We start from the raw sequence: 22,274 nt of genomic DNA, 5'->3' as shown, positions 1-22,274 counted from the left end.
CATTAAAAGATGTGCAAAACAATTACCTCCATCTGCATGAACAGTTTCTTTGGGAAATGTCTTGACACGATCCTCAGCCGAAATATACTTTACTGGTTTGGTGTGTCGTCCATTTTTGGTATTTTACGTGTAATGCTGAAAACTAGACCAAGAACAGTAAACAAGAACATTAACCGCTTTGGAGAATTTTTTTTTTTTTTGTAAATGTTATTTGTGGACGTTTTTTGTTTAAGTGCAATGCACACAGGACGTTGAAGGAATAAAAAAGGGCTATCTACAGATTAAGATACGTAGTTTGTGTCGCTTGAGTTGTGCAGTAGTTCATTTAAATGATTTTTCTTTTTTTTTCTCTCTCCGTACTTGTTCGGTATGCATTGGCCCCTAAAAGAGGTGAATTTCACGGTGACCACTCAATTTCACGATTTCCGCGAAATCCACGAAATCGCGATTTAGGTAAACCCCTATATAATCCAGGGCTGGCAATGGAACGTGAAACAAGCAACATGATTGGTCGAGCAAGGTTCCAACTGTCCGTATATTGGATGGATACAGACAGTTGGAGCCTTGTCACATATTCTAAATCACTGTGCTGCCTGTAACTATTAAACTGAGTGACCAATATACCTGCAAAAAATCCCAAAGTAGTAAGTAGACATGCCAATTTGGATGAAGAACAATTAAATGACCTGGAAGATAGCAGCTTTTTTTTTTTTCTTTTAATTACTGTCTTTATACTTAGTCACCCCGACTTTGTTACTTAAAATAATGTATTTTTGGCAGTTTGTAAACGATACAGAAAAACACAAAAAGACACTTCTGCACATTATTCACGCCTCTCAGACACATACCTTGAAAAAGTTCTGAAATCTGAGACGTCGTTTTGTTTATTTTTATTCCTCCCGTCTATTCTGCTCAAACAGTGTGTCTGCACTGTCAGTGACAGAGAAAAAAAATAACTCAGTGTCGTCTCAACTCCGCCCCCTGGTGTATCTTGTCAATGGGAATGTCCACAATAGCAAAAATACAGATGTCCTTTATTTTGCATGTTCCAATAAAATTAACTCAGTTTAACTTAGTGTGTAGTTCAAAGTTATAAATGGGACTACTTTATTGATATTTAATTTTAAAAAAATTGCCCTAAACATGATTTATGCTTTTTTTTCTTCAAATCCACTGTTTGACCTGGATTATAAATGCAATAAGGCCCTTCAGGGTATATGTTGAATATACGTCGATATATACGGACGTCCTGTCGGGCCTTGTTGCATACATATATAGAATGAGCATTCTATTCTGACATAATCATGACATCATCATAACAAGTTTACTGCACTGTGTTTACTTTTCTTTCTACACAGCTGTACACTGGAGTTATAACTTATTTTCAAACATATATATTTATATATAAATATATCTAGTTATTTTTTTAATATTGGGGCTGTAGGGAATAGAGGTTAGGTGTAATGGACCAGCATATTATTCTAGAGCACTGTTGGGCTTGATATATTAACTGAGTAAAATTGCACTGAATGAACTACATAAATATATGTGACATTAGCGCATAAGTTAAGTCATCCGCAGATACAGCAGGACCAGCTTCCCCGGGGATGTCAGTTGCTCCCAGTTCACTAGAGATGACATCACGTCTTCCTTGTTGTTGCTCCTTTGCTTACCTGTCCTCCAGTCTCCTGGTCAACAACACCATCAGAGTCTGTTCTGCATCTGCTGCAGTCTCCAGTTACTGCTTCAAGGGCTTCTGTAGGAAAGTACAAGGGCTGGGATAACATTCAAGAAACCGACTAAAGGTTTCACATTTTGAAAGTAATTTAGAGCAGAATGGATGGACCTTATTGGAAGCAGAATACAGTTTAATTATCTAAAAGGTAAATAAGTTACTGGACGCTGCAGATCACATTCTCATGCAATGTGTATCTTGGAGACTTTACACTTCAATTTGTCTATTGATTTCAACCTTTTTAACAGTCTCTATTGATTCTCAACCATGGTAACGTGTTAGTTAGTGCTAATTTTGATAGTAGTTCATGATGCCAATATAACATATTTTAAGATTAGTATACAGAGTTTTCTGACTTGCCATGCAACAAAGCACATATCCCGGTAACCCTTGTTCCCTGAAAGAGAAGACGACCACCAAAACATTACGTATGGGATATGCCTGCCTATTGGTAAGTATTCACTGAGCTCTCTATATCGAGCCTCTTCCTGGATGACATCCTCGGTCCCGCCTACCGAGGGGTTAAAACCGTCATTCCACAGAAGCCATTTCTATTTTTGCATCAAACTCGTGAGGGCAACCGATGCGACCTCGCGGTTGGTAGTCGTCTTCTCTTTCAAGGAAACAGTGTAGACTGTTGAAAGTAAAGAAAGATTTTTTTTTAAAACAGAGCACAGTTGCGCAGCGTTTCAGCTCAGTCCTCAGAAGCTGAGTTTCTGTTTCCGGGGAAGTGGCAAGCCGACTTCCAGCAATAAATTGCAGTGGAATTAGCAGAAAACTCAAGCTCTTTTACAAAGAAACAATCACGCAACTGGAGAGGTTAGTTATACCTACCTTACCTACCTGATTGTGAGAAGCAAAAGAGAACGTAATCTCTGCGGAGTGACTATTTAATACCTCGGTAGGTGGGACCGAGGACTTCACTCCCCGGAGGGGCCTAAATGCTCAGTAGATGGCTGACCTGTGGCAGACATATTCCAAAAGCATTGTTGTTGGTCGTCTTCCAATTGAAAGTGTGTGTTATGGGCAAACCCCGGACAATTGTGGGCACTCCTAGATCTGCCTGAGCAAAACCCAGAATGAAAGATCTTTGTGATTAATTTCAGACTTTGTCCGGCAATCCGCAAATTGCCCATATATATAGTGTGTTGCTCATCGAAATGTATGTATTGAGAAAATTGGGATAAATCTCAGGACAAATTGAGCATTTAAAAGTAATTTGGCCATGGAACATCACACAGGGCTCTACAACAACAACAACAACAGGTCTTGAAATGTTACTAGCAATCAGGGTAATTCTCAATAAACATCTAATACAATCTATTAAATCACCTGAATTAAGGATGCAAATTAGGTTGATCAGGTGATGTGACATGGGGTCCCTGCAGCACTGTAAGCTGTGGGAGCAGCATACTTTTAATCAGTCTACCAGGGTTAGGGGAAGACAAAGATCTAACAGCATTCAGAAGATGCTTCATAGTGGGTGCATGTTGTGCAAGTGCCACCGTAGCACAGTTGTGTTGGTTGGCTGATTCCAAGACATCAGAGTGTATCAGTAAAGGCAACATGAAGAAACAGTGGTTGCCAAGAGAGACAGCTGTGGTTGCAGCAGTAACGAGGGATAAGACTTGTTAAGAGAATAAAAATATTTCTTCTGTTTTGTGGTATTAGTATCTTCAAGCCATGCAATGGCAACAGATATAATTTCATCAAATTAAAAATCCAAAACATAGAATTTGTAAAGAGTGCCATCTAGTGTATAATACATATCAAAAGTAAATTATTGTTCACATAAAACCAGTCAGATATAAATATTACAATGAAATGTTCCTAAATGTTACCCTATAAAGTTTGATCCAATATCGATCTGTATTCAATTGAGCTAAACAGTTTCGGATCTTATTACCTTATTAACATATACAACTTAAGGGAGTAGGTGGATTTGAATGGTGGTGACAATAATATTTGCTACTTGTTAGATCAATTGATTAGACCCCAGTATTTTTTTATTTTCTGATGGTACAACTTTTTAGGGGTGAACATATTACATCAAGGTATAGTTGCATTGTAATTAAGGATGATAAAGATAGTGGTTGCAGATGACAGATGCATTAGATTCTACTTGAAAAGGTACTTTTTCTTAAGCCTTAGTTATTATCTCCTTATTGAAAATTGTAGTTAGGGGTTCTTTTAATTCATAACTCTCTTCTGCATTTAATTAATTCTGTATTCCACTTGTCCTGAAACGTAATTTCATCCTGAACACATCAAATCATTTTCTAAAATTTGCGTTAACCAGACTGGGCCAAAATCGTGACAGTTCTGATTGGGAGGTTTAATGGGCCTTTGATGAAAAGCAGCGATGATTAAACTATGGCATGAATATCAGTTAAAAAAAAAAAAAAGTAATTATTCTCCTATTCTCCAAACACAAAAGACAAAAAAAAAAAAAGGTCAGGTCACTGTCGTGTAAAGATCAAGATTTTTATTTCCCAGTTTGACTGAAAAGCTTGCTAATATGCAGTCTCAAATTAATTTGGTGGATAAAGACAATTTATAGCAATAAAATACAAATCTTCTGTTATGGTCCACAGCATACAGAGGTGAACAAGTCCCCATACTGCTGCCTTAGATGCATTTTAATTATTGTAATTATTATCTTCACAAACATGGTTTGATTGCCTCAACATATAAACTATTTGAGTCTGTACAGCCTATGCTCTACACTAAGTAGCAAGTTGATAAAAGACGAGGGAATCTAATATAAGCCAACACATGATTCCCATGATGAAGAAGTGACCTTCCATTGCCACAAAAGTGTCTCGCCAGACCATTATATGCTGCTCTGTAGTCCCTATCTAGCCTTTACTGGTTATTTCACCTCCTTAGAGGTGACCCAGAGGGAAGCTGCTATCACCTAGGGAGGGCTCAATTCACACAGCAAACTACACAGTGGAGCATATTACATTACATTAGGACTGACAGCAGCAACATTATAGGAAACACTTCCATGTTGTAACTTCTTTTTTGCAATGTTTAATCAAAACAAGTGATTCACGAAGTGTATCTTTCAATTTCTCAGCCATTCAGGAACATGAGTAAGTATGTCACAAAGAGAATCATATTATAAGTTGTATACCAAATGTGTAGCTACTATCTGTATACCTTTGATCTGGAAACTAAAACCTCAAATTAAAGCAATGTGGCAGATATGTTAGATGTGTAGTTTCACTAATACCTATATCCACTCCCTAGCAGTGAATGCCACCGGGGGCATTGCTGGTCTATACCCAGTTATGTGAACACATCTTTGTATTTACATCTTTCCCTACATTTAAATAGTTTTCTAGCTGCAGATCTGACTATATATAGCCGTCTGAATGTTTGGTGAGCTACCCCATTCAGTTCACAGCTGCCTTGGGGTGAATGTGAGTAATGCAAGGCAGAAAGAATCTCTTCAGAAAAAAGGTTAGCATTCGTTATTTAAAATCTGTTGTTGGTCTCATGTGGGCAGTTTTGAAAGACGCGCATTACATTTTTTTAATGATCTTCTGAAGGCTTCCATTGATTACCTTGAGGTACTGTGGTTTGTCATACTTGTGCTTCCAAGGTCATACAGTAGCTGTAAACTCTGCCGAACTGCTTTTTATACAGCTGGCAATATAACCCTAATCACTAGGAGACCTGATAGAACTAAATATAAGTCAATTCAGCGCTCTGGTTGGCTCGACTTGGCTAATTATGGCAACATTATTTGTGAAGGTTTTAATAATTCCATGAAGCATTCAGAACTGTGAGAATTGATCAAAATTGGGCTTCAAGGAGTTTAAATCTGAGTAGGGTTCGAAGGGGGTGGTCTGCATAGGGCATGATAAGTAAGCAACAAATAAACATCAATATAATTTATTTATAGTGTAGGAGCCAATTTGCTTTTCTGGCTCACTGCACATGCGCAACGAAGAGACTAAGAACAGAGAATGCAAAAATACCAGCAATTGACTTGTATTTGACTTGTACAAAGAGTGCAAGAACAATGGAAGGTGGAATGTGTGCAAAACTGTTATACATAGATGAAGTGCCAGCACTGAGTGATGCCACCCCTGTGTAGAATGTTCAAGGTTACTGACGCAAACTGTTAATATGCTAATAGTGTTATTGCAAATTTACTAACATAACTGCGTGCTGAATGCTGATTGGTGAAACATATTTCTTACTGTGAAGTTACCACTGATTGGTACTAGCAAAATGTGTAAAGCAGTCCCTTAAGGACATAACTATAGAGCAATTTACTACACCATTGGTCGTGTGTGATTGTCTCTCCAGAGCTCTGCTATGTTCAATAAACAACTTTAACAATCTACTATTGGATCTGAATCGTTGTGTTCCAGCTTTTCAGGTCCCTACAATAGCTAGATATTACAACAAGTGCATAAATAGTTCCACATTTTCTTACAATCCATTCACAGTCTTTCCACGTTCAATTTCCATATCAGATTATAAAGTCAAGTTAAGCTTGTAATTACTTGTGTCGCCATGTTTACTGTTTTAATTATATTGTTTCTTTTTTGCTTAAAAAGTGTGTCAACACTTTTGAACCATGTTAAATAGATCACGAAACAGTAATTAGAAACACCATGCGCAAAATAGAGAATTCCGACAGGCAAGACGCAAAGCTGCCACAAAGTCAAGCCTGTCACATTTGAGCATTGTCTTGTGCAGTCAGTCATAGAAAAGTATAACCCTGCAGTCAATAAAATGCATTGGTTCTGCATTCAACTGAAAAATGGTTAGGTTCCCAAAGGTAAATGCTTCAAAAACAATAGAAAGAGATTTGTCTGCCGATATACTGGGAAGCTGTTATAATGTCTTCACTTAAATGAATAATACACTGACGGGGGATCACAGTACACACCATTTTTAACAGGTATAATGAAATATTAAACTACTTTAAGGAGGTTTAATTCATTCAAATTAACAATTTAGAACATGGTTGGAACAGTGACCTGGACATGGAATGTTACATGGGCATCCTGTTATGGACTAGGGGGTGCCCTGTGATATATATATAGGACCCAGGCATCTACCTTGCTTAGATGGTGTTGCATGTGTCACCAGCATCCCCACCCACTTTCTGGAAAAAGGGTATGAATTTCATCTAGAATCTTCTATTTACATGCCAAGAACAACCTGCAATAGGGACCTGGCTTTGTTTAGGGAAATTACCTTTTGTTTTTTCCTGGATGGATTCCACCACAGTGCAGAACGATCTAATTAAACTTAAGAAATGAAATGCACTAGTGTATTTAGCCCAATATAGGGGTAGAGACAGAGGATCAGATTTTGATACACACACACTGTATGCTGTGCCAAAAGAGCTTCATTTGTGAAACAGAAAGACACTTTATCATTCAACTGAGGTCCAAATTAAATATATACCTACCATATGGCAATGGCAGGTTATGACAGGGCGAGGTCTGTGCTGGCTGTCTGACACATTCATGGTTCTGTAGGAAGAGGGGAGCAGCCCTGTAGGACCTGCCTGTCAATCATGGCAGTGACACAGGGAGGCTGGGAGAGGGTGTGTTGTCTCTCCCTCTTTCTGAGTGAGGCGGGTCTTGGGGGTTCTCTCACCTGCCCATCTAGGAAGAACTACAGCAGGAGCGGTGTTTGAAAACTTGGACGGCAGACCATAACATGAACGTCAGTGTCTGGAGAAAGCGAGAGGGGCAAGCAAGCCCAGCTGCAAAAGACAGCCGATACTTATTTAGCTGGGGAATATTGGGCAACCCCCTGAGTGTTAGTGAGGGATTAACAGAGTATCTCTGAAACCTGAGCCGTACTGGAGAGCGGAGGCTGAGGGACGATGCAAGGAGCAGCACCTTTTATTTGTAGTTTTGTTACTGTGTTTTATTTTCCCTTTTTGCTTTCGCCTTCTGGTTTTGGTTTATTATTTTTAGCACCTGCGAGTGCAAACGGGACTGTGAAACAAAATATACCATTGCTGGAAATCACTGCATGCCACCCTATTTACCGTTGTCGGTATTTGGGACCACAGCATAACAGCGGCATCTACTGTACCAAATAAAGCAGTGCACCCAGTGGTGTTTCAAAAAGAGTGTTCTGTCTCCTGTGTCAGTGAATTATCCCACCATTCCATACAGCTCCATAGTATTATTACATTATTATAGCACCCCCCCTTAACTTTTTCCTTTCTTGTTTATTCTCCAGGTTACATTATTGTCAAGGCAAGTGTGTGCTGATTTCAATGTGTTTTGCTTTACATTTTCCTTATCGGAACACCACAGTATTTGTTTTGGAAAATAAGTGAAATTTCAAAGGAATTATAAAAGGTATGCATTTTATTTGAAAATGAATTACACAGAAGGAAGTTCACCTCATCTTTACATTTGACCAACTGGAATGAGATATTTGTTTAGTTCAGATTGGACAGGTGCCTTCCACGTTCTGTGCTTGTTGAATTTTATATTCCTGGCACGCATGGAAAGCGTCAAGCTCCTTGTCTAATAAGACAATTCTTGCAATGACACTTGTTCCTGTCAGACTGACTTTTATGTCTCCTCTGTCATGTGTTGTTTCCTTCCCCTTCCCATAGGGAGTCTGTTGTTTTTCTATGTGCCCATCATTCTTTTCCAATAAGAGGTTCCCCATCCCTCCCTTCCTTAATGATGAAATAAAACTGCCAATTTGATCCCTTCTCTATATTTTATCTCTGGGTGTTAGGTTAGTTGCCACTAGTGACTGAGTATGTGTAGTGTCATGTACATGCCCTTTTCCTTGTTATCTGATTAATTGTTGTACTACTTTTGTTTAAGGATGCGGTACATAAATCATTACATGTGATATATTAAGCAAAATTAAGTTCTATGAGTACAACATATAAAGTAAAGATGTATTTAAAAAATGTAAATCAAAATATAGGTATGCTGATATTTAACTGTGAGCTACCCTCATTCAACATGAACTTCAGAATAAGCTCTCTATGGGTCTTTGCTGCTATTAAAAATCTATTTTAAGATCATACAATATTTGCATGTGTAGCAAAATGTACGGTAATTATAGTGATGTTGCCATAGTGATTAAACACAGCTTTACTGCCATTGACAAGAATATATCCTGCAATAATCTAGGGTTTTCTACGTGGTATACTCCTTGTTAAATGAATGACTGTAAACGTCACCTTGCTTATCTGTATTCTTATCATGGTATGTTAGATCACATAGAAGAACAATAGCACTCTAGAGCCCTCTACTGGTCAAACTACATTTCAGCACTGAACAGATAACATGGGGCTGATGGAAGGATACATGCAGTGATTTGCGGCTGCAAAACACCCATATTGCTGCCAAAATCTGGGCTGTAAGTGCGGCCGCTAAATAGCCTGATGCACAGGCGGTGCTCATTGCGACCCTCATTATCATGATTGCTGCTCATTATTTGTGTCGAGTAATTTGCATTGCACTTAAGCTTTCATAGGACGCAGTGCAAAATAATTGCCTGGCTGCTAAGCAATTTGCATTTTGCAGCCACAATTATTTGCACTTGGCCTATCCTTACATCAGCTCATATAACTGATACCTAAAATAATATCAGTTTCTTAATTGCATATTAGTTATTGCAAATGATGTGCATCCACTGTTTAATAACAGTGACATGTTATCATTAGTACTGTGTTCATGGCAATTATCTTCACTACCGTACTTTACAGCTCAGTGTTGAATGATTTTTGCAATTATGATCCTCGGTCTCATATACTTCATTTTTACTAGTTTTACTAGTTCACACATTCAAGTGTTGTTACCAGAATGTGTTATTAACAATGAATGCAAGAACAAAGAAGAACAAAGAAGATTTTTTCCATGTTTTCTTATATATTTTTCCTAATATATCCACAGGTATTAAAACTATATACGTAAAATGCTACCAAACAAGATTCTGGTGGTATAGAAAGAGGTCAAGCTTTGCTCTTGTGTGTGTTTATAATGTTACAAGAACCCCTCTAAATGTAACACATAACTTGGAAAAATCATACAGTGTAAATATACACGTATATATATATATATATATATATATATATATATATATATATATATATATATATATTGTATTACATCATCATGGGGCTCTGTTTAAGATACAAGAATGATAACAATGAGGAATTTATACTGTGTTTTAATTGTATTTACATTACTATAATGGTTGTAACAAACCAGTTTTAAAAATCACCACAGATTAATAGACTGTAGAGACAGCTACAGTGACATGTTATGTTCCCTTGGCTTAACATTTAGCAAATGTCTTTACAAACAAAACCCAATTTCCACTTCATAGTACCACTAATGCCTGCTACTACAAACATTTTCTTCTCGATAATTACCTTTCCAGTTATTGCTTTTCACTCTGGACACTTAACTGTCACCATGGTCAATTATCTAGTCGGTAATAGAACCCCCTTGTTACTAAGATAAAGTGCTTGTCTTCAAGCAAGACCAGTGTTAAGCAAAACCAAAGCATTACAATTCACCTAGAAATGTAAATACTGCTAACAGTGCATTCTCAGATCAGTCTGTTAAAATATCTAAATATATACAGCAGTTCACAGTTCTATAGGCCTTACTGGATTCACCATTTGTGGAATATAGGAGGACAGAGTTATTATCTCATAACATTTTCTAAAGGGGAGATAATTTGTGACTCATCTTATTAGCACAGAAAAAATACTAGTGAGGCCAATAGATGTGTGTGCAGAAAAAAACAAAACAGGGCAGCTGAGTAGTGGAGCCTATATGCACAGTTCTTATTATATATGCACGTGCCACAAGCGCTTTGTAGGTGGCTCTTGGAATGCTTCCAAGGAGAATTTCAGCACTGAAAGTCAAAAGTCTTATTTCTTCTCCAGCAATGTCAGGTTGTCAGTGTCCTCGTTACAGGGGAGAGGTGTGTCTATTCTACACTGGTGCTGTCACATTGTGAGGCAGTATACTGTAGCTGGGCTTCTGTCATTTTGAGTTAGGGAAGTATGTGTCTTTCATAAATCAAAGGTTTCATTTGTGCAGGTATACACGCCTTTATAAGTATGTATGGTACTGTAACTCATTCAGCATTGGGAGTTATATAAATGGAAAATATTTTACATATTTTAAACTAGGCGACGATTATCTACTGAGTGCCACCAAAGTATTTACTAAGCGAGGTTGCTGAGTTAGGTTATCAGGAAACTCCACATCCCCAGTTGTACTGCTTTACTAGAAAAAAAGGAGAACATTTCAGGATACCATTCATACCGTTTTTTTTTTTTTTTGTTTTTTTTTGTTGTTTTTTTTGCATAATTCAGTCGTGCCTTTCTAGAGTTTGTCTCTTGTGACCTACCGTAGTGAAGTTGGTGGCGCATGCGTGGGAGTGCCCGGAAGCTTGTGTCATAGGCAACGTGAAGCTGGTCGATCCATAACAGCAGATTTGCTGTGTGCAGTTAGTTAATTTTATCAAGACGTTGTTTACAGGCATTTTAAAACAAACAAACAAGAAACACATATAATTATTATTTTGATTACTGACAAAGAGCAGAAGAAAGAGAATGGCGCAAGTGCTAAATTTGAACAACGAGGTACGTTTGAAACTACAGTAGCCTAACTGCAGTAACTTAACCATAGGTTTTTTTTCAACGGCAAGACTTTGATTTAAGAATCTTTTTTTTTTTTACCTTCAGTTTCTGCAACGGCAGTTATGTTACCCAATGTCTTGCAGGTCCGCATACTGTAACTTTATTGAATTAAGTGTATGCGTGGTTGACGCTTTAATTATATGTCCACGCACGTGTGTCGTGATACTGTCGGTCTATCAACACAGTGCACCGAACACACAAGTGGACTAAGTATTATCACAACCTTGTTAGCCTGCGAAAATATATCTGGTACAATTATACGACTTTTATTGGTACAGAAAGGGACTTTTTTTAATGATGGGGTCGCTTCACATTATTACAGGCATTTTTCACATAAAATGTACAGTTTCACTGACACTATTTATTGGCTACATCCATGTACAGCACACACGCTTCTCAAGTTCAAAATAGTAACTGACCAGTAACAATTACCGGTAACTATTTGTTGTAATCTAATTTTTTCACACATCCATTAACCTCATATGTAAAAAAAACATTTTCAAAATGTGTACTGTTTAAGCTGAATTTAACTCCTTATAATAGTTGTTTTAATTCAACTATATTATTTCGAATTTAGCAAGCAAGTGTACCTCACAGAGTGTTTCAGATCTGTTTAAAAACAGAAAATATGGTAAATACAACAAAGTGGTGATTACAACATTTGGCCACCAGGTGGTATGTGTTAAATACAACCCCATAATGAAACACAACATATGCTTTGCAGCCATGTCTACTATGGATCACTGGTACAGTCTCCTGAAAAATTATACATCTGACAAACTGCAAACCAGCTGTATAACGTATGCGTGTGGGGTGATACTCAGATGTCAGCTACTTGAGTTAACACAGGTTCTTTTCAAAAGTAGCAGTGACAGAGGGCCTGCACTTGCAAGCTAAAGACTGGAGGAGTCACGGTTTAGTTTAGGCCTACCTGATCACTGCAAAAGAAGTAAACTGCCATTCAAATACTGCCACCTTGTCTTGGTGAACGACATTCGGGCTAGCTTTTTCTTCTAAGATTAATGAGGACGATATAAATAATTTGAATGGCAGATTAAGAGGAAGAGAGGTAGTGGGGATGCTACATTCCCCAGAATGCCACGGGAGCGAGCCAGAAGGAGGTACAATTTTATCAGGGTGCACTGTGTTGCTACCTAACTGGAAAGAATGAGGATGTTAATTCCAGGACTGCAGCCAAATAAGCAGTTTGTAATTCTGAAAAAGTACTGAGAGTTATTTTAAGTGATCCTAAAACGTAGGAAACAGCACAGTAAGGTATAATGCATCTTACAGGTATTGTTATAAAGTATATGGATGCGATACTGGCAATTTAACATCATGTTTCTGATTCACCCATGTTGTCAGCAGCACGTGTACAATATATGTGCATAGCACCCTTTTGGTCCATCGATATTGCCACAATTGGTTCACCGAAGAGTGTACCCATGGGCCTCTCCTTTACAGCCTGTTATGGACCAGTTTTTTTTTTTTTTTTATGGGGGAGTGGGAAAATCTGGATGGAAAGCATGGGCTTTTTATGTGCCTTATTAAACACACCTGAGCTTTTTTAAATGGACTGTTGCTAATTAACCAGATAATAAAACCTGTAATGTATCAATCTCCTCTGAAATGGTAGTCACATTTGTACCCCTGTTTGAGCATAGTGTTTTAAAAAGAAATCCCTTTTTACATTTCAGATGTTGCTGCAGTACAGCAGGGGGCATTATGATCCAACATATCCACGTCTATTACCATGCCTTGCTTTCTGTAATGTGTAACCAAGGTATTGGTACTAAGACTGTTAGACATGTCTGCATGTATTTTCATATCTATCAATTTGTTAGTCCTGTCATTCAGATGATGTGTCCTGCAGAGAGGAACAACCACTGGAAAACATTTGTGTTCCCATATCCATGGGAACACCCAGACACTACATTTTAACAGTCACATAAGGATTAGAATACATAAATACCCCTGTAATTATTATGTAAGGATCATAGTATGCTGTACATCTTAAAGGTCACCCTAAGAAACCTACAGTGCAGTACTTGTCTACATGTAAGCCACAGCTCACTCCCATTTTTTTTCATTTTTTTTTTATCTGACCATTCAAGCCACGTTGACTTTTAATTCTGTATAATGTGTATTTTGGAAATCTTTTGTAACAAAACAGTAGTAATATGAAACCTACTGTAATTAGAAACCCTGCTAGAAAAAAAATGTAAACTCTCAGAGTCTGCAGTAGGAAATGTCAGCATCCAGTAAGTATTGAATAAAGGAACTGTGACTTGGTATGTCTGTGTTCCAAAACAACCTGCAGTTTTCTGTTTTTAACTTGATGGATAGGCTTGTGGTGTTCTTAGACATTAACCCACTGACCACAGTCAACTTAAATATAATTTAGCAGTTTGCATGACCATTCAAAAGCAGTCAGGACTGACGTAATTACTGTATAATCATATCCCTTGCAGAAAAAGGTACCTTGTTTCAGTTTATTTTTGGCCTCCAAGAGGAGACACCTAATTATATATATTTAAGCCAATAATTTTGTTCAAAAGTTTGTTTACATATACAGTAGTTGCAAAACTCAATATTCTGTATTTGTTTTTTTTTTGTTTTTTTACAGTTTTTCATAAAGTATACAGAACCACTTGTTCACTACTGAAGCTATATATCATAACCTTAGAGTATATGGAGGCTGTGTCTGTCCATCTGTCTCTTAGAGTTTCATATAGCAGCTTGTCCAATTCTATTGTCTGTATGTCATGATTACATTTACATACATGCTTTTGCAAATTGTGATTAAACTTTTAAAGGACATTCAAGTTATTAGGTGAATCAAAATCTGGAGGTATGCACTGCATGTCTGTATAACATACATGTATGGTAGTTAGGCCATGTATTTACAGTATACAGTGCTGACCCTTTATAACACTATAATGGGGAGCCATAGTTATAAGACCGTGCTATTTGTGTTCCGCCTTATAACTAATATAAAAGGGCTACTATAAGGTCATTATGGGGGAAATGGGAGCCACGACCCTATCGTGTTCTAACCGATTCTGCACTATAACAGGGTGCGTTATAACAGGTGAGCACTGTATTTCTTGTGTTATGGATTCCTGACCTCCAGTTTTAGATTTGCTGTAATTTTTGTTGCTTTAAATTAACTATTTGAGTTGCCCTGCCACTGTCATATCCCTTCTTTGCTGTCAGCTGTGTGTATCTGTATCTGGTTAGCAAGTTACTTTAGGGTGAAGCGGGGAGGAGGTTGCATTAATTTCAATCTGAAATCATGAATGTTTCAAGAACTGCGCTGTAAGAACGTTCCCAGACTCTGTAACAAGTATGGCTGGCATGGCTGTGAGGGAAAAGAAGTAAACAAGCTTTCTGATTTTGCTTTCTATAATTGAAACATATATTGCTATAGGAAAAAATACACAATCTGCATCACTTAATTTGTTGTATAGTATATTGGACTCAGTAAGTAGCGGGGTTCTGGAAAATAAAGCGTTATACGTCCCCACATGTTGCTACAACTGTTTAAATAACATACCTGTAATCTTTCTTTTCATTGTTAACATCCTGACAACATTTTACACCTCTAATTTTGATGTCTGTTTCAAAACTCTTTTCAAAATGCCTGCTGTAATGCACTAGGGTTTGAGATCTGACCTCTACAACACTGAAAAGAAAAAGAAAATAACAAGTGCTCTGACTTTTCTCTTCCGTGTTGCTGTGTTACCTGTTTGACAATGTGAGCAACAATCCTTACACTATCAGTGCACTAGAGCAGACATATTTCAAATATGTGTACTTGTGTTCTTTAGATACTAATATACAGTAATATTGATGTATGTAGTGAGAACTAGTTGTATCTAGTACTAAAGTTTTTTTTTGTTTTGTTCTTGGCTTCATACTATCATCTGCTTGAATGTAAAATAGCCTATTATATCCATTCCAAGTTCTGGCACGTATAAAACTTGCCACATCATCTGGAACCTGTTTTGTAATAGAAATGCACACTGAACACTTCTATACAAAGTAGGGTTGGAGATTTTTTCTTTTTTTTTTTATTAAATAAAAAAAAATTTGATTTTTTAAATTTAAATAGTTATTGTTATTTTTTTTTAATTATGGAATTTTGTTTGAAGTACCATAGTTGTAGCTCTACAGTACCTCCAAACTGTAAATTAAGGTTGTTGGAAGTGGTGGTTTGTGAATAGTTGCATACCAAACTACATTACTCAATCTTAAATGAATACATAAAGCAAAGCATTTATCATTGTGGCATCCTCTGAATGTGAACTACAGTATATGAACTACAAGAATTGGGGTACGCCAAAGAAAAATATCCCTCACTCATCCCATTCTTTTCTTTTACTTTTGTTTCTTTGATTTCCTCTTTCTGTGTCAGTTCAAACACACACAGTTGTTACTTAGGACTACTTTGCTTTTTATAGTGTGTTCAGTTGTTAAAGTTCCTGATTGCACCATTAAATAAACCTGGTTTCAGCGGGTCTAAATACAGTGCTCAATTTATTTGGGACCCCATCAGAATCGCTTCGGCAAATATGTTAATAATGGGGCAGGTGCTCTATAGCGGGGCAATACATGTCTTCAGAATACCATTTCAGTGCAGGATTTCGTTTTTTACGTCTTCACTCCATATGCTACAGAATTGGGGGCAAACGTCGTTTGCGCTTGCACTCGCATTTGTGATCTGTGATCAGAGTTTTAGTTTATAGACAGTAAGAGTTTAAGATGTGTGTGTTAAAAGGTTTTTAAAACATACTTTTCATCTTTTCATTGAGAAACTATATAAAATAGGTATAATGAAAAAAATTGTTTAAATCAATTAGTTTTTTTTTTTTAATCAAGTGACAATCGACGTGATTTAAATCAGGCAACCCTCATATAATTGTGTCCTCTTTCAAATATTTGGACTAGTGTTTCTTTCTGCATTTAACATCTGGTGTAATGTAAAACAGTCAATTGTACAGAACTTGGATCTCATCCAGATTCCAGCACTTATAAAAGCGCCACATCATCTGCTGCCTGTTTTGTAATGGCCAATAATTCTGTTAAAGTATATATTTACAAATGTGTTTATTTGACATTGTAAACTGTTACTATGGGGCTTAAAGCATGTGTATGTTACACAAACAAAACATAATGTTGCTATTGCCAATACTTTCAAAGATTGCTTCCTATAGCACACTTTTTATATGAACACATGTGGCGGGCCACGTAGGCCTGTTAGATGCTGTTACGAAATCACATGTCTCTGGTTCTTTGGTAGGCTAGCATATAATAAAGAGCTAACAGTGCTGTTGTATGATGTGAGGTCACTGAACTATATATGAACTTGGCTAAAAAGTGTGTGTGTAATATATATATATATATATATATATATATATATATATATATATATATATATATATATATATATATATATATATATATATATATATATATATATATATTATAATTTGAAGTTGATAAAGGCTTAAAAAGAAAGCTGATGTTGAAAATGTGACTATAAAAAAAGTAGATGGTAAAATAAAGAAACTTAAAGTCCTTTGATACGGTTGTCGCTTTTATTACATTATGCAGGAGATACTCCTCGCAAGCACGTGACTGAGTATTCTGACGATACGTTAATTCACACAAGCTTATATAGAATGTAAGTCATTACATATTCACAAGACATGTGATCAGGTACACCCCGGCTGCTATCCCTTCTCTGTCCAGTCATCGCGAGACAGCAGCTTATTATCTCACACCCCTTGTTCAGTGTTGTTCTGCTCTCACTGGACTTTAACACCCTAAACTAAACTTGCCTTGTACCAAATGCTGGTTTCTAACCAGTTTCTTATCTTAGCTCTGAATCACTCCCATGGGGGCTGCTAATTGTTGTATAACAGGAGTTAAGGGCTTTTAGCTGCATACCCATCTGTTTCCCTTGGAGGTTGCGTTATCTTTAATTTGTGGTGGTTATTCTGCTTTTCTGCTAATTTTACTTATTCTGCAAATCTGCAGGTTTTTGTACCGTGCTTACAAGCTTCTCATCGTATAATACAACACAGACGTTTTATTTCCCTACCCTATTTTAGACTTGTTTGTGCGACTGTGGTTACAAGTGAAGGTGCTTTGGCTGAATGTCCAGGCTTTTTCCATCCTGTTTCTTCCTTTGAACTGTATGGGCCGTTTCTTGCCGCAGCTGAGTTTAGGTTTCTAGTGAAACCTGCTAACAGATTCAACAAAGCTTCTACAAAACCCATTTGTCATGTTTTAAACTCAATTTCATGTTCTTTCATGTTTTCCATCCTACAGTTCAGATCATTTCTGTCACACACACACACACACACACACACACAGCTGCAGATGTCAAAAAGACTTCAGTTAGGGAGAAATTATACAACAATTGTAAAGCACAATGAGCATCAGGACAACCTCATATTTCTGTCACCGAGTGCCGTTTTGTGCTGTAAGCTGTCTTTAGTGTCATATGAGTGAAGTGGAGTGGGGCAGCAGTTAGGGTTAGGGCTCTGGACTCTTGACCGGAGGGTTGTGGGTTCAATCCCCAGTGGGGGACACTGCTGTTGTACCCTTGAGCAAGGTACTTTACCTAGATTGCTCCAGTAAAAACCCAACTGTATAAATGGGTAATTGTATGTAAAAATAATGTGATATCTGTATAATGTGAAATAATGTATAATGTGATATCTTGTAACAATTGTAAGTCGCCCTGGATAAGGGCGTCTGCTAAGAAATAAATAATAATAATAATAATAATAATAATAGCAGTTGTGGGTTTGGCCAGCTTTCCCAGGCAGTGGTCCCATTTGCCATGATAATGTTCAAACTAAACCCTTAAATTGAAATAGTACACTACTTTCAAAACAGATTCCTAATGGAGTTGTTTGTGTTTATGGGTTAAGTGTGCATGTCTAACTTTGTAATTTAGTAAGCTATTGGGGTTTTGTTCTCTTATAAAGGTTTCCCATAGTAGAAGCTTAGCAAAGTGTAATAAATCACAGGTAAAGCATAGGTAAACATTGTAAAGCAGAAAGGTATAGTAAAGTATATAAACAAATAAAATAACAAAAAACATGGTAAAGTACAGTATAACCACGTGGAAAGCAAAAATACCACGGTAAACTTTTATAAAGGTTACTACGTGGTTTTGACCATTTGTTTTAGTTGAAGCATGAAGTTCATCTGTTATAAAATAAAAGGATGATGTCAAGTTTTAATATAAAAGAAATCACAGCAAGATAACAGAACACGTCCATCTGTAACTCCCCTATTCCTAACAAAATAATTCTAGCATTTCTTACCTGATATGTATCATGTGTTAAATGTGTATTTGGTTTTTAATGGTAGGATTCATTTTTTTTCATAGCTACAGTATTGGTGAACCAAAAAAAAAAAAAAAAAGCTTTTGCATTGTTTTCAATGCTACACTTATTGTCATGAAGGAACATGGCCGTTCCTTCAGTGACAATAGAGTATAAAACCATGCTGTACAAAGTATTGTTTAATTTTTATATTCGGAGGTAACCTTCACACTTGTAGCCTGTAGACTTTTTTTTTTTTTTACCAGAACTGAATTCTTTATCAGCAACTTTCTTTATCACAGCTGCACCCTTAATAATGTTCCTTTTTAAAGCAATAATTGGATATCCATTTAACCTGCTGATTTATGTTTTTCCAGTTCAAAAATTGTGTGTTTAAAGTTGGGCCAAGTATTGAATTCAGGACCCAACTAATAGTGTTTTGAATGCAGTAGCTTTGCAGTCATACCGTGTCCCAAACTGCATTATCCTTTAGCAGCTACATAGTATATTTATGTAAGGGATGTGTGCTGTGTAGGACAGGTTTGCATTTGTCTGTGTCCCTGACCGTCTTGCATCTGACCGTCTTGAAGCGGGCAGCCCCAACACAGGTTATTTTTTAAATTTATTTTTTTTAAAATCATGCAGGTAATATAGCTGTATTGTGTGAAGTTCACGCTTCAGAATGTTGGCGGGCTCATACGTTGTAGTTCCTGCTGTAGAGAGCTGGAAAACATGTAACTGGGTATGTTTTGAATCGGAGCGAACTGAACATTACCTATGTGTGGTTCCTTTTTTTGCTGAAATCCATCTCAGGGTTCCTTGCTGACCGCTTCCCAAGCATAAGCAACTGTTTAAAAACCTGATAAGTAGGTCTGTATATTTTCATGGTAAAAAATGGCTTATTTCACAGCATTCCACGGTCTAAAAATAGGTATTTCAAGATATTTCACGATTTAAACATATTTATTAAAACAAAAAAATAGCGTTGACACATTCAAAATTGATAATACTCTGGAGTTATCATACAACAAATGTCCCTACATAGTTATTGGTCTTTATTATTGATGCAGTGGGGGATGCCTGGTTGAGTAGAATGGTTGGTTGTCCTTTATGGAATTTTGCTTTTGTGGATCCAATCTGTTTTTGTTCTTCGTTCTTTTAGACAGAAAAGCTTTCTGTTTGTGGCTTTTAGTGTTTGTTTCTTATTGTTATTGTTAAACATTTGTCAAAATGTAATAAATGAAGAAAAATAAGTGTCCATGATATTAAGACTGGGGCCCTAACATTTGATGTAGGGTTGGAAATTTCGAATAGTTTCCTATTCGAATACTCGGGGTCCACATCCACATTTCTTGTGTATTTGATTACCCAAACTCTAGTCCCTGCTCTTGCGAGCCCAAGAATAAAAGGCAAATGCGTATGTGTACTACAAGCAGACAGCATAACAATGTAAGCTAGTCAAGTTTACGCAGTGTGGAGTAGCGGTTAAGGCTCTGGACTCTTGACCGGAGGGTCATGGGTTCAATCCCAGGTAGAGGACACTGCTGTATGTATGTAAAATAATGTGTAAAAAATAATGTAATTGTATGTAAAAATAATGTGATATCTTGTAACAATTGTAAGTCGCCCTGGATAAGGGCGTCTGCTAAGAAATAAATAATAGTAATAATAATGTCCAAGACTCGTTCAATACTCCATTTCCTTAGGCACAGGTGTTTCCTTTTGTTTACTGAATGAAACTTAAGAATTTAAGACATCCTCGAATTTAAGACGCAGCCCAAATTTCCCACCCTCAATTTGAGGAAAAAATAAAACCTAAAATATGCATTTACAAAAATGCAACCTCATTTACGCATATGGAGGCAGTTTGCGGCCATCTGCTATCACACAGAGCATTACAGTTATGTGTTGCTTCTCATTTCCAGTAGTCATTACCCGCACCTGTTTTTCTCCCAATTTGTGAACTGTGGTGTTGCTTGGCTTCTTGAAAAATACGGGGGTCTGATCAGCATTTTTTATGTGTCCAAGCTGGTACTGTTCGTTAGGTGCTGAAATTGTAAAAGCTTCTCTTTGAATCCCTAAGGAAGCTATTGATGCTTCTTTGAAAATGGCTGCCTGTATGTCATGGATGATTCGAGATCAGGCAGTAACTTTTTGGTTTGTCTTCTCTCGTCAGCAAGTCACGTTGCTGCTTGTGTATTCAGGCAGTGGCGTCTTTGTTCGTCTTTTCTCGGCAGTCAGTCACATTGCTGTTTGTGTACTCTGATAGTCCCGTCTTTTGTTGGCGATTTTAATACACACATCACTACTGTACTAATTTTAAGACACAGGCTATTTTTGAGCAGCAAAAAACTGCTTCTAAAATCCTTTTTTCTGTACTCGGAATAAAGTATCTCATATCATATTGCAACCTAAATATTCTAAATATGTTTAGTTGTAATAAATAATAACATTCATAAAATAATCTGAATAGTGCAAATATTGTAACCTGGCCAAAACAATAGAAAATACATTCCAGCGTTACAATAGTGTAACATTACTCCAAATTACAACTAGCCATTAAGTTCTGACCTCAGGTTAATCAAGTTACTTTGTTTATTCAATAACCTGTAAATAGTTCAAAACAAGGAACCTGGTTGTACTTTTAATGGCCAGTGCAAATGTCGACGTTACTCCATCCATTCACAGAAAGTCAACAGTGGATGTTTTACAATGAACTGCAGTCCAGAGTTTAAAAAAAAAACCACACACACAAAACTCCTGTCCAAGTACAGTGCTGTAAAAAACATTGCATACTCATTTTTATTGCTAGAACTAGGGGGTCACAGCGCAGCGAAGTTTGAGAACTGCTGCTCTATGATATAACAGATGACATTTTCATTCGTCTTTGAGTACAGTGGTTTAAGAGATCTGTACTGACTATCTGGTGCATGTGTGGTACTGCAGGAAGGGGGCAGCAGCTTCGTAGAGCCGCCTGTCAGTCATGGCAGTGACACGGAGAGGTGGGGAAGAGGGTGTGTTGGCTTTCCCTCTCTCTGAGTGGCTGAGAGACGGGCCTTGGGGGATTGCTCGGCCCATAAGTACTGCGCTAGGTTAAGCATTCGGGTGGCCGTAATTGGAAAACACACAGAGACGCCGGCTGAGAAGGCCAATGGTTGGAACGAGCGACCAAAACAGGCAAGCACGGCTGAGGAAAACAGCCAGAAAAAAATAAACAATTTTATTAAAATCTCTTTTTACGTACCCAAGGGGACGTGTGTAGTGATAGGGGAACCTTAGCCACCCCAGTGTATAGTGCATAACAGCGTAGGACGGAGATCCCGAGCTGACCTGCTTAGTGGCAGTGGGGGCACTGCGTAAGCAGCACCTTTATTTTGTAGTTTTATTACTGTGTTTTATTTTCCCTTTTCATTTCGCCTTTTTGTTTTCATTATTATTTTGAGCACCAGTGAGTGCGCCTGCATTGAACTATTTACCTGTGTTGGTATTCCTGTGGACCTGATTACCATTGCCGGTA

At 37.3% G+C, this 22,274-nt stretch overlaps 1 protein-coding gene across 1 annotated transcript in view; it reads left to right on the top strand.

The window, feature by feature from the left end:
• The first annotated feature begins 11,111 nt into the window (after positions 1-11,111).
• LOC117963422 (serum response factor-binding protein 1-like) overlaps positions 11,112-22,274 on the top strand; it is a 48,631-nt gene continuing 37,468 nt past the window's right edge. The window contains exon 1 of the mRNA XM_058992573.1: positions 11,112-11,357. Coding sequence (XP_058848556.1) covers positions 11,328-11,357 — 30 coding nt within the window. The 5' untranslated portion in view covers positions 11,112-11,327. The remainder of the gene's footprint in view (positions 11,358-22,274) is intronic.

The sequence above is a fragment of the Acipenser ruthenus genome, chromosome 2 (genome assembly GCF_902713425.1).
Source record: "Acipenser ruthenus chromosome 2, fAciRut3.2 maternal haplotype, whole genome shotgun sequence".
Classification (NCBI taxonomy): domain Eukaryota; kingdom Metazoa; phylum Chordata; class Actinopteri; order Acipenseriformes; family Acipenseridae; genus Acipenser; species Acipenser ruthenus.
The sequence above is the reverse complement of the archived record's forward strand: the minus strand, read 5'-3'. Positions and strand labels throughout refer to the sequence as shown.